General features: G+C 45.2%; 1 protein-coding gene across 3 annotated transcripts in view; it reads right to left on the minus strand.

The window, feature by feature from the left end:
- The window catches only part of RIN1 (Ras and Rab interactor 1), a 52,956-nt gene that overhangs the window by 19,620 nt on the left and 19,895 nt on the right, over positions 1 to 13,441 (minus strand). For all 3 annotated transcript variants that reach the window (XM_040328875.1, XM_040328874.1, XM_040328876.1), the window contains 2 exons: positions 8,001 to 8,073; positions 1,842 to 1,933 (listed from right to left, as the gene is read on the minus strand). In XM_040328875.1, the coding sequence (XP_040184809.1) occupies positions 1,842 to 1,933; positions 8,001 to 8,073 (165 nt within the window). The remainder of the gene's footprint in view (positions 1 to 1,841; positions 1,934 to 8,000; positions 8,074 to 13,441) is intronic.

The raw sequence follows: 13,441 nt of genomic DNA on the forward strand, positions 1-13,441 counted from the left end.
AGCACAAAGCCTGAGTAAAGAGTAGGGATGTAGGAAAAATCGTGTTCTTGCATGTTTGACTATGAGATGTTAATTTTGCACTTTTCTAAGTAAAGCTTTTTTAACTTTGTTCCCGCCCGGTCTGAAATTACTCAAGGGGTGTAACCGGCACACATGGTCTGTAGTTCGGGTTACTAGACACACTGGGGTATGAAGACATCAGTACCAAAGTTGGTGCAGTGTGCAGATAGTGGTTATCCATGGTAATGAAAGCCTACCAAGCAGCCTGTCATTAAGTGTGTGCCTGGGGCAGGTGGGATAGCCCCCTGTAGGAAGGAGTTGTTGTTGTCACTCTCGATGTGAGTGGGCTATCTCCCATAGCAACAAGGTTCCCAGCCTGTACAAAGGTACAGAAGAGTCAAGTGAAGTTTATTGCACGCAAGGAGTCCACAGTGGGTGCACGGTGGGACCCCATACTGTTACTGGGAGTGAGGTAGCGGTGATACGCTGGATGGGTGAATGTGGACAAGGCTCAATGTGTCCCTCCTAAATGCAAGTTATAGAGAAGATGTATATTGTCACGGGGATCCGAGAGTTAACTGGAGAGCAGTTACAGTGCAGGTGTACTTGGTGTATGTTCATCTCTAAAAGTAGAGGCCTGCCATAAGGTTGAGTATTCCCCCACGGTGGCCTCAGCCTTGTCCCAGAACAAATGTACCCCATGTGTAAGGCAGTGACCCTATTTCAAGTGCCTAGCATAGCCCAGAAGAAACCACCCTGGGGGTAGTGTTCTAATGTAACCCAGACTTGGTACCCAATGAGTTGATGGGTAAACAAAGAGGAAAGTTTGATCTTCAGCCTTACCCTGCCTACATGCAGAGGCCCCTGTGAGTTATAACAGTGCAGCCACTGACAAACTGTAAGTATTTATTTTTTTTCCAGGAATTTTCCTTCTAGGTTGGGGGTGCGCGCTATACGCCGGGGCGCGTTATAGGAAGAACAAATACGGTACTTGGAGTGGTAGGCAGTTGGCGGCAAAAGGCTTTTAATTAGAAGAAAAAACTTGTTGCAGGCTCTGAACTGCGCAAGTGAGTCGTAGAGCCAGCGAAATAGTGAACTGCTGTGGTTGGCCTCAGATTGGGCAGTGGGGCATGTGAATAAAAGCCATGCTTCATGTGTGCCATGATATCACTGCACAGGCCCGCACCCAGACCTGCCCTGCCGTCTGATCTGAGGCCGAGCTCAGCAGTGCACCATTCAGCTGCCTCTGAATGGCAACAAGTGGATTTTTCACGGGCACGGGATTGTTAGATAGACTTCTGTTGAGTGGCAGTAGTCACACATGGATCATACAGTATACACACAGACACACACATGCACAGTAAACATACACACAGTCACACAGTATACATATAGTAAACACACATACAGTATACACATACACACAGTATACATACAGTATATACACACACATAGTCACACATACAAACACACACTGCAGGCTGTACACTCCTCCCTCTCCTGTCCTCAAGCAGTTGGCATCTCCTGCTCATATATCAAATAAGCCGCGCTGGGGAAGGGAGCCGGTACACTGTGTTCCTATTGGCTGAGGAGGCAGTGCAGAGGTGGAGCAGCTATAGCCTCATGATTTTCACATCAAAGTATGTTGGACATTTCAGGGACAGATGTAAAAAAACACAGATTTTTACAAACTGTCTTTTCCTGATTTTACTGAGGCTGGCAACCCTGATGGGGCCCCCTAGTAGCCCCAGGCTCTCAGGCAGTGCCCGAGTGCTTGAATGGTCAGTCCGTCTCTGAATATCAGTATACAGTATAAGCATAATAAACTCTCATTTAGTTACCATGTCCTAGATTGGAAATAGCCTCCAGCTCTTTGCGTGAAGTCACTTTTTCTATAGCTGCGGGAAGTCTTAGCGTATATGGGAGAACATCCCTTGAAAAATAAGGACTCAAGTTACATGCAATATATCAAATAAGTGTAACAGTGCAAAGAAGAATAAATGTAGAAAAATAAGAATGCATGAAAGTGCAGCTAAATATGGTTGGCTAGATCACTGTAACTATAAAATATAGGTAATGGAAAACTTTACTAGAAAAATAATGGATTCTGATCAAATATGCATCTTCTGTACTTGCTATTGCTTTGCATTACATTTATAATAGTAGCTTGGTACCTAAAGATCAGGGTCACATTTAAAACTCATGCCGTCCTACTTTTTTTTCAATCTCTGTACTGCTAAAAGCAAACTCCCTTACCATGCTGTGTAATTATAACTGTGAAACATGCCATATGCTTAACCTGCTAAATTCCTATTGGAATGTACAGTGCACTCACTGGACTTCTAGAGGTTCTTAGCCTGTATGCAGTACTAAAGGTATCTACTGCATACATACCTGCCGGACTTCCCCACCCTTACCCTATATTTAGACAGCCGAATATGTGTGACCGAGTTGGCCTCTGGCAAGAATTGTAGGTTGTAAATGTTGCTTGCGTACACTATGGGGTGTAATCAGCAGCACTTGTTAGCAGAGGATGTCAGATTTGTACTCTATATACAGTCTATGCAGGTGGTGCTGCTGTTCACATGTAACTGCTCATCTATTTTTGCAGAGTTTTGGCTGCACACAAACTGGCCTTAGGTAACTGGCCAGATTTTTTACTTCTTTAACACAGACTGTTGTAGCGCCCAGATGCAATATTTTTTATTTAACCTCCCTGGCGGTATGATTATTTCAGATTTTTGGTGCTGAAAGCGGTGCAATTGTTTTGCATGGAAATTTGGCGTTTTATATTGTAGGCCTGCAATTCTTAGGCCTCGTACACACGGACGGACTGTACGATGAAAATGGTCCGCCGGACCGTTTTCATCGGACATGTCCGCTGCCGGATTTTGATCTGATGGTTGTACACACCATCAAACCAAAATCCCCGCGGACAGGATACGCGGTGACGTGGCCGCGCCGTCGTGGCGACGTGCGCGACCCTGGAAGGTCAATGCTTCCACACATGCGTCGAATCACTTTGACGCATGCGAGGGCTTTCGGCCGAGCAGACATGTCCGGTAAGTCGTACAGACGACCGAACATGTCCGACGGACAGGCTTCCAGCGGACATGTTTCTTAGCATGCTAAGAAACATTTGTCCGCTGGAAACCTGTCCGATCCGCCGGAAAATTGTCCGGTCGGACGTACAGACAACCGAACATGTCCGCTGAAACTGGTCTGCAGACCAGTTTCAGCAGACATGTTTGGTCGTGTGTACGAGGCCTTAGGAATAACTCACTTTAATCTGTCCAAACAACAGTCTAGTAGAGATCCCGGGTATGATAAAGTTTGAAACACAAAATCATAAATTATAATATAATAAATAACTATAAATAATTATAACAAATGTAGCGCCCCCTTTACTTTCAGTAAGGACACTACGCTAAAGTTAGTGGGAGAATAAGAGAGATAAGTTGCTCTCATTCTTAATTGTGTTAAATTTGGCTGTCGCCAAATCTGGATTGTTCTGTGGGTCAGACTGCGTTCTAGGGATGCGGTTTCATCCCTGGGCGGCAGGTGGCGCCAGAGAGGTCCAGGCGGAGCCGCTTCTTCTCAGCAGCCAATTGGAGGAGTTTTCCCTCGCGGGGCATGCTGGGGGGGGGTATTTCTGTGGCGGAGACCGTTGTTCTTGGTTCTTCGCGGGTTCCTGGTTCCGGGTGCGGCACCCACTTTTGGGGTGTGCGCACATCGTGGGCCCCACCACTATGGCCTACCTGGCCTGGGGTCGTGCGCCACGCAGAGTTCCAGACTCTGGGCCCTCCTGGTCTGGAGCAACTGATGCTACCAAGGGGCCCCAGTGACTTACTGGGTCCCCCTTCTACTGAGGAGATCCCAGGCTGTATGCCGTTCGGTGGGGGATCGGCTTGAAGAGAACCCGGAGGCAGGTTATCCAAAAGGAACGAACCATCGGGGATCTGGTGACCGGAATATTGACAGGTACACTTCCACTGTCAACCGGTGACCCTAGCATAATCTACTGGGAGGATTAGCTCAACTATTTAGCTCATCCAAGTTCTAGGCCTGTGGCAGAGGCCCCACTAGAGCCAGGTCTGTGGCAGAGGCCTTGTTCCTCCCAGCAACCTTAAAGTGGCACTCCGGCTGCCAGGCCTGTGGCAGGGGTCTGTCCGGAGTGGCGACGAACTGTACTGTTACTGAGAGCAGGATTGCTTTCCTTCTATCCAAGCCTAATACCGCAAAGTTCCTTTACTTCATTAACCTTTTCTGTCTACCTCACGTTGATGTTGGTCGTGTTGGGCCAAGAAATAAAGCATTCAGAAAACCTTATCTACGAACTGGAAATTCGCTTTTTGCTCTACTCACTACCTTCACCCCTAGACAACACATAGAGGTAACTTAATATAATAATTTTTGAATTTAGCGCCGATCTCCGCCCCTGTGCGTCGTAACATCGCAGGGAACGGAGCTCGGTGGCACTCAGGGCACTGTGTGAATCGAGCGAGGAGACAGCTCGATCACACAGCGGGGAGGCATCACAGGATCCTGGGACAAGGGAAGTTATGCCCTGTACACACGATCGGTTCATCCGATGAAAACGGTCTGATGGATTTTTTCATCAGATATCCGATGAAGCTGACTTTCATCAGTCTTGCCTACACACCATCAGTTAAAAATCCGATCGTGTCAGAACGCGGTGACGTAAAACACTACGACGTGCTGAGAAAAATGAAGTTCAATGCTTCCGAGCATGCGTCGACTTGATTCTGAGCATGCAATTTTTTACCGATGAATTTCCCCACAGACGATCGGTTTTTTAACCATCAGATAATTTTAAAACAGGTTCTAAGTTTATTTTATCGATGGGAAAAAAACTGATGGGGCCCACACCCGATTGGTTCATCTGATAAAAACGGTCCGTTTTCATCAGACGAACCGATCGGGTGTACGCGGCATTACTCCCTGCCTGGATACTGCGATGCAATCCCGAGTCTGGCTCGGGGGTTACCACTATTAGTACTGAAATTCCACCCTGAGCCAGACTCGGGATTCCTGTCAGGGAACTTAAATAAAAAGGTGTTCTCCAACTGGTGTTGGCAGAAAGCCCCCTACAAAAATGTATAATAGTCTCAAATATATCTGTTTATTAATTTTCCAAATAATCCACAAACACTAAAACACTTAAAACAAACAAATTACATAATTCGCTTTGCCACATAAATATCAACATTAAAAAGGATCTACAGTTCCTCACCAATAAATCTTAAAGGGGCTGTAAAGGTTTGTTTTTTACTTTATAAATAGCTTCCTTTAAACTAGTGCATTGTTGGTTCACTTACCTTTTTCTTCGATTTCCCTTCTTAATGTTTTATTTCTGTCTGAATTTCTCACTTCCTGTTCCTCCTCAGTAAGCTTGCCCCCATCATTCTAGCTGTTCTGGCTGGGGGTTAGTCAGCGTGCTCGCCCCCGCCCTTGGGACTACATCCCTGCGGGGAGAAGCGTCTCCCCGCAGGGATGTAGTCCCAAGGGAGGGGGCGAGCACGCTAACTAACCCCCAGCCAGAACGGCTCGGATGATGGGGGCAAGCTTACTGAGGAGAAACAGGAAGTGAGAAATTCAGACAAAGAAAAAAAAAATTTGAAGGGAAATCGAAGGAACAGGTAAGTGAACCAACAATGCACTAGCTTAAAGGAAGCTATTTAAAAAATAAAAAACAAACCTTTACAATCCTTTTAAAATCAGATATTACACACAAAAACTAAAATCAAATATATAGCGATGCACCAATGTAGAAACCTTTAAAGACCCTTAAACAGGAAACAAAAGACAAACAAAAAAACACCCACCAAACAAAACAGAACAAATCAAAACAAAATAAAACAAAAACAAATTGGGGGGGAAAGGATAAAGGAAAGGGGCCGTAGAGAGCAGAGAAGTCGGAAGAGACCACCGAAGTCGCCTAATAAATTACTTTAAAAAACTGTCTAGTGTGTTATTTTTTTATTGACACTTTTTTCGCCCAAGTGAATGGGTATGGGATGTACCCACTACTCTTTCACATAGGGTGGAGGATGGGATCTGGGAACCCTCTTATTAAAGGGGGCTCCCAAAATTCCGATAAGCCCCCCGCCCGCAGACCCCAACAACTAACGGCCAGGGTTTTTGCCCCACCCCCCATGTTGTGGCCTGGTATGGTTCAGGAGGGGGGGGGGGCGCTGAGGAAGTTGCTACAGCGTAACGCGTACGGGGGAAGGAGCCTGAAGTCACTTGCTGCCATCTCTGAGACACATGTTGTGTGTATTTCCTTTCTGGCGTTTTGCCTTTCGGGCTAATGTGAGTAGCCTGTTAATGCCTTTTTAATAAACCTAAGCCATTTTTAAAGTAGAGAGCACTTAGATCTGTTTTTTCTCTTATCATCGATCTCAATGCTGCTGAGCCTAAGGCTCTGTACATACGATCAGTCAAAACCGATGAAAATGGATCGTGTCAGAATGCGGTGATGTAAAACACACAACGTGCTAAAAAAAAACAAGTTCAATGCTTCCAAGCATGCGTCGACTTGATTCTGAGCATGCGCGACCTTTTGACCGATGCTTTAGCATACTAACGATCGGTTTTGACCCATCAGTTAGGCATCCATCGGTCAAATTTTAAAGCAAATTCTCTTTTTTTGACCAAAGGATAACTGACCGATGGGGCCCACACACGATCGGTTTGGACCGATGAAACGGTCCTTCAGTCCGTTTTCATCGGTTTTGACTGATCGTGTGTACGTGGCCTAAGAAGTTTGCTATCCACATATTGCACCAATCTGTCTATCGATTTCTGCTGGGAAGACTGCCTAGTAAAACAGGGGTCCATACCTTAAGGTGAGAGTAGCCATTCTTAACGGTGGAGGGATCACTTATTTAACCTCTTGACCACTGGGCACTAAAACCCCCTTCCTAACCAGACCAATTTTCAGCTTTCGGTGCTCTCACAATTTGAATGACAATAACTCAGTCATACAACATTGTGCCCATCTGAAAATTTTGTCCTTTTTTCCCCCACAAATAGAGCTTTCTTTTGGTGGTATTTGATCACCTCTGGGTTTTTTATTTTTTGCGCTATAAAAGAAAAAACACTGAAAATTCTGTAAAAATAAAAAAATAATTATCGAGTATTGGGGGTATTGCAGAGTATTGGGGGTATTGCAGAGTATGGGGGGTATTGCAGAGTGTTGGGGGTATTGCAGAGTATGGGGGGGTTATTGCAGAGTATGGGGGGTATTGCAGAGTATTGCGCAGGGAGGGATGGATGGCTGGATCTGTGACTGCATTTGTCACAGATCCAGCCCACAGCAGCTGCTGCTGCTTCCGCTCTCCCCCCTCTCCTCTCACACTGTACCGAACGGGACAGAGAGGAGAGGGAGGAACCGGCGTCATGACATGACGCTGGTTTGTTTACAAGTGATCGCTCCGTCATTTGACGGAGCGATCACGTGGTAAATGGCCGCTATCAGCGGCAATTTACCGCGATCTGTGATGCGCCGGGTCTTCTAAACCCGGCGCTCACAGATGATTCCGGGAGCGCGCCCCAGGGGGCGCGCGAGTGAAGGATTCTGGGAGGATGTCCCAGGGACGTCCTCCCAGAATAACTCCACCGCGCTGTGGACGTCTTTTGTCTATGGCGCGGTGGGGAAGTGGTTAAAGTTAAAGTCACCGGTGAAGATTTGGAGTGGTTGTCACCCTGATTTTTGCATTATTTATGAACCATTTATGAATTTGTTATCGGTATAACAACTGTGTTTTGCACTTTCGTTTAATTGTATTTATATTGCGCTGCACTATTTCTTATACATTTTAACATAGAAAATGCACTAATAAAACAGATATAACAAAACACATTCAATGGTATCATTAGTAGAGCAAAGGTGAGCAAAGAGAAGTTAATTATTAGGGTTTACATACAGTTTAACTAACATACTACAACCCTAAGGGGAGAAATTGTGTTACAATTACCTTTCTGAACTGTAGTAAGATACAAGTCGGATAAGATCTGGAAAGGTAAATGTCGAACGTTCCAGAGAGAGACCTGCAACATACAGAAAAAATCCACAGTTATCAAATCAGTTCAGATCAGGAGAGAGGCCAGAGTTGAGCAAAGACATACCATACCTATAATCAAATGACATAACTTAAACAGGGAGATTAGTGGGCCTGACTTGGTACTCAAACTGATAATCTACTTCTTCAGTGATTGAAAAGGCCAAAGTACAATACAAGAATCTTTAAAAGACTCAGATAAGCATGATTTGATTCTGCACTGGTATCTTGTAATGAATGAACAGATTCACATGGTTTAAGGTTCAGTCCGGACTATGACTAAGCATCTATCCATGATGTGAAACATGTTAGCTTTTTTGTCCCCTATGTCCACTTTCTACCATTGATTGCAGTGTTGCATGAATTTTTGGATGTTATACAGCTTTGGATTTTATCCTTTGTTCATTTTGTTTCAATAAATCGCATATCAGAGTGCGGCAGTCTTTTTTCCACGGATCAGCGCAGAGTCTGCACCTGTCAGTACTACAGGGTGGGAGCACAGCATAGGTCGCAGGGCTTGGAGCGGTACTCTTTGCCATAGTCCGGACTGAGTAGTTATAAAGAGGATCTTCACCTTAGGTGCAAAAATTCAAAGTCAGTCATTACAAATACTGTATCTGGTGAATTTTCATAATAAGAAACTTACCTCTCCAAGGATCCAGAGCCATCCTGACCTGAGCCGTTAATTCTGGGTTAAGTTCTGCTTTAGGTATAACTATAACTAATATTCACAAATGGTTGACAGTTTGCTTCAAACTTTCTTGATCCACCATTTTTATTTTGTGGTTTGTTGAACTTTTCATAATGCCTCCCAGCCTTCCCTTTACTTTCCTGCCTTCATACAGACTGTTAGAATGGGTTGTGTCATCAGAAAAAAATGCAATTAAAAAGCATTGTGTGTTCACCTCTTTCTGGGAGCACATAAAAAGATCCGGCCTCTGCAAATTAACTGAAGATATCCATGACCCCAACCCAGGAAATGAATGACATGAAATGAATGACATGAAATTGACCACCAAAAACATTGTTTACTCCCACTAATGCTGGGACATTTTCTACTATAGTCCCTCATCAACTATTCTGTTTACCGGCCACTAGAGGGCGTCTGAACTTTCCAACAACCTGTATGTTATGAGGTTAAGATAACCTCCTTCAATTAACGCCCCCTATTAAAGCCACTCATCCCCCTACATAATTAGCTTGATAACGGAGCACGCCTGTCACTACCATCAGCAGAGCTCACGCTCGGAAATGCATTACGTCATTTCCGGTGACGTCACACGCCCGCCGATGCGGTCCATGTGCTCTTTTTGGGACACAATATATATACTGTATATATATATATACACACAGTACTGTGCAAAAGATGAGAACCCTGAGTGACACTTAGGCCCCTTTCACACGGGGCGGATCAGTAATGATCCGCCCCGTAAACCTCCGCTTGCTCAGCGGGGATCGCTCCGTTGATCCCCGCTGAGCCGGCCGAAGGCAGGGCGGTCCCCGCACACTGTGCAGGGACCGCCCTGTCTTTTCTCTGCCCTCCCTTATGGGGGGATCAGATGAACACGGACCGTCTGTCCGTATTCATCCGATCCGCAGACGGAAGGAAAAATAGGGTTTTCTTCCATCTGCAGAATCGGATCATTGCGGAGACGGGCGAGATCAGATGTTCATCCGCTGACATAGGGACTAATGTTTGTCCCTTTTTCATCCGCAAACGGATGGATGAAAAAGCGGACATACGGTCCGCAGGTGTGAAAGGGGCCTTAAACCTTCTCACACCGTGGCAGGGAGTTGTACTGTCACAATATATAAATACAATACTTTTCATTGCCTGTAACCAAGAAAATAACTTCATTATCTTGCATTGAGATGTGAATTATTTGCCCTTTCTTCTGTGGTAGCCTAAACTGAATTTCAGAATAAAAGGTTTACCATGCTTTACATGATTTCCTAAGAAGAATTCACTGCGTATATTTAAATTGTGCAATATGAAATGTTTCCGAAGCATTAATGTTCCAATATTAGTAGTTTGTTCCAGTACAATGCAGTGTAGCTATATCACCAGAAGGTGGCAGAAGTGTATTAGGACTTACAAGTCCTTTTTATCACTAGTTCTTCTTACTGGCTGTTCAAAACAACAAATGTAAGAATTCAGAGGATGGGGGAAAGCATGGAGAGGAAGAGAGTGAAAGAGAGACAGAGACAATAGAGAGAGAGACAAAGAGAGAAAGGGTTAGTAAGAGAGATAGAGAGAGGAAGAGAGAGAGAGAGAGAGAGAGAGAGAGGGGGGGTGGAGAGAAAGAGGGAGGAAGAGAGAGGGGGAGGAAGGGGGGAGGAAGAGAGATAGAGGGGGAGGAAGAGGGAGAGAGGGGGAGGAAGCAAGAGAGGGAGGAAGAGGGAGAGAGGGGGAGGAAGAGGGAGAGAGGGGGAGGAAGAGAGGGGAGGAAGAGAGAGAGAAAGAGGGGGGAGAGAGAGGGGGAGGAAGAGAGATAGAGACAGAGAAAATAGAGAGGGGGAGGGAAGAGAGATAAAGAGGGAGAGAGAGGGGGAGGAAGAGAGAGAGAGAGAGAGAAATAGGGGGGAGAGAGAGGGGGAGGGAGAGAGAGAGAGAGAGAAATAGGGGGGAGAGAGAGGGGGAAGAGAGAGAGAGAAATAGGGGGGAGAGAGGGGGGGAGGAAGAGAGATAGAGACAGAGAAAATAGAGAGAGGGGGAGGGAAGAGAGAGAAAGAGGGAGGAAGAGAGAGGGGGAGGAAGAGAGAGAGAGGGAGAGAGGGGGAGGAAGAGAAAGGGAGGGAGGAAGAGAGAAAGAGGGGGGAGAGAGCGAGAGAAAGAGGGGGGAGAGAGAGGGGGAGGAAGAGAGATAGAGACAGAGAAAATAGAGAGAGGGGGAGGGAAGAGAGAGAAAGAGGAAGGAAGAGAGATAGATAGAGAGAGAAGGGGAGGAATAGAGAGGGAGAGAGAGGGGGAGGAAGAGAGAAAGATGGAGGAAGAGAGAGAAAGATGGAGGAAGAAAGAGGGAGAAAGAGGGGGCAGAAGAGAGATAGAGAGAGAAAGATGGAGGGAGAGAGAGGGGGAGGAAGAGAGAGGGAGAGAGAGGGGGAGGAAGAGAGAGGGAGAGAGAGGGGGAGGAAGAGAGAGGGAGAGAGAGAGGGGGAGGAAGAGAGAGGGAGAGAGAGGGGGAGGAAGAGAGAGGGGGAGGAAGAGAGAGGGAGAGAGAGGGGGAGGAAGAGAGAGGGAGAGAGAGAGGGGGAGGAAGAGAGAGGGAGAGAGAGGGGGAGGAAGAGAGAGGGGGAGGAAGATTGATAGAGAGAGAAAGATGGAGGAAGAGAGAGAAAGATGGAGGAAGAGAGAGAGGTCTGTATCCGTCCCCCTTAATGGGAACTTTTACACTTTTTGGGCTCAGTCCTAGATGTGTAAAAGTACCCATACAGTACTCCCAACTGTCCCCGATTTTGAGGGACTGTCCCTAATTTGGAACAAAGTCCCTCTTTCCCCCTTATTTATCCCTCATTTTGATCTGATCTCTATAGTTGTGTATAAAATGCACTTTTTATCTTTTAAAAAGTGTTTCCCAGTGGTAAACTTTTCATCCAATTTCTAAACTGCTACATTTGTACATTTCCAAAGTCAGTATAAAGGAATAGTCGTGGTTAAAAAAGAAGCACTTGTGGGTTTAACACATTTTTTTTCTATAATTTTCCTTTAAGGGGGTGTGGCAGGGGGTGTGTCCTATGCCTACATACTTTTGCTAAATGCTAAGTGTCCCTTGTTCCCATCCTATGGGTATGTCATGTCCGACTTATTCTCTCTGCTCATGTGACTCAACCATGACTGCGTAGGTTTGCCAGGCTGCACATTGTGCCCCCACTAGTCAACCGCAGAGATTTCCTGGAATTTTACATTGAGTCATATTACTGTTTCCTTCTCAGGGAAATAAAATATAGAAAGATGTCCAGAGAAAACTATAGAGGAAAGGGAGTTTTTTGCTCCATCAACATCTTGAAGCAAACAGATACTGCAGATCATCTGTGCATTAGCATGTGGCGGTTGAACATGAGTATGGCAGCCTAGGTTAGAAGTCAGAGAAATGAAGATGATTTAGGAGAATAAGGTGCACGAGCTGCTTGCAGTTGTGATTAATATATATGGGTCAGTCCAGATCGATAAAAGTTCATTGAACCGAATGCAGTCTCCTGGTGGATTATAATGTGGCTTATTCTCGCTCAACAATATTTCAGCTTGCATGCTGATTTCATTGTCTGAAAATAATATAGTCACTACAGGGGGAAGCTTCATACAAATCTATGTGAACTGTAAGGCTAAATATATACAAAAGCAAACAAGCGATATGTGAAAGACTTATCAAAAATTTGTTTCAGCTAAACTTTACAGTAATAACTCAAGTGTGAGAAAATACCACGTGTTCCCTTTAAATACACACAAGTCATTTCTTTTGCTCTTAGGAGTTGCAAATAATCAGGCACTAATGTGGATAATAAATTGATGATCTCATTGAAAAATGCTGTAGACTGCAGACTTGTTACTATGCTTTTACCACAGCCATTCACATAAACAGCAGTCAACTAATGGCTGCAATTAATATTTCATTACGCAGTTGTTATCGGAAGACCAAGAGAAGCAGCAAAGTGAAAAAGTGATGTGTTGATGGCTGGGGGTTTATAGTCCATCCAGCTTACACAGCAAAATAGAAGCCCTTAAAGTGACCCTGTCAGGTTAGAAAAAATAAAAAACACAAAAAAAAATGATCAAACATCCCTGCAATAGAAGAGCTTTTATACTCGCTTCTTCTCTTTACCTCCAGCTCAATTGCTTTCGCCAGTCTCATTGACAATCAATATTTATGGGAGTGTCAGAACCTGTGTCCCCTGCTGCGTGTCGAGGTTCTATCCTCTTACACCTACAGGGCCGTCTTTAAGGCATGGCAAAAGGGGGAGCTGCTGTGGGCCCTGTCATTGTTGTGGGGCCCAAAGCAGCTGCCACATACTTGCCAACTATGCCAGTTTAAATTCCCTTGTCCCTTGAAGTTTTAGCCCTGTTCTGTGTCCTGATATCTCAGTGTGAAGTGCTGCTACTAATGCTGTCCAGCTCTGCCCTATTGTTGTGTACAGGTGACTCACCTGCAGACCCTGTGTTTACATGTAAATAGCCATCATTCATATGTAAATAGCTGAGACTGGCGGCATTCATATGTATATCATGCCTCTCTGCAGTGAAGAGATGGTGTGCTGTAACCTCTAGCCTCTACCAATCAGTGAGCAGTATTACTGTACAGTAATCTCTAGCAACCAATCAACAAGAAGAAATCATGTGCTGTAACCTCTAGCAACTAATC

Source organism: Rana temporaria, chromosome 11 (genome assembly GCF_905171775.1).
Source record: "Rana temporaria chromosome 11, aRanTem1.1, whole genome shotgun sequence".
Lineage (NCBI taxonomy): Eukaryota > Metazoa > Chordata > Amphibia > Anura > Ranidae > Rana > Rana temporaria.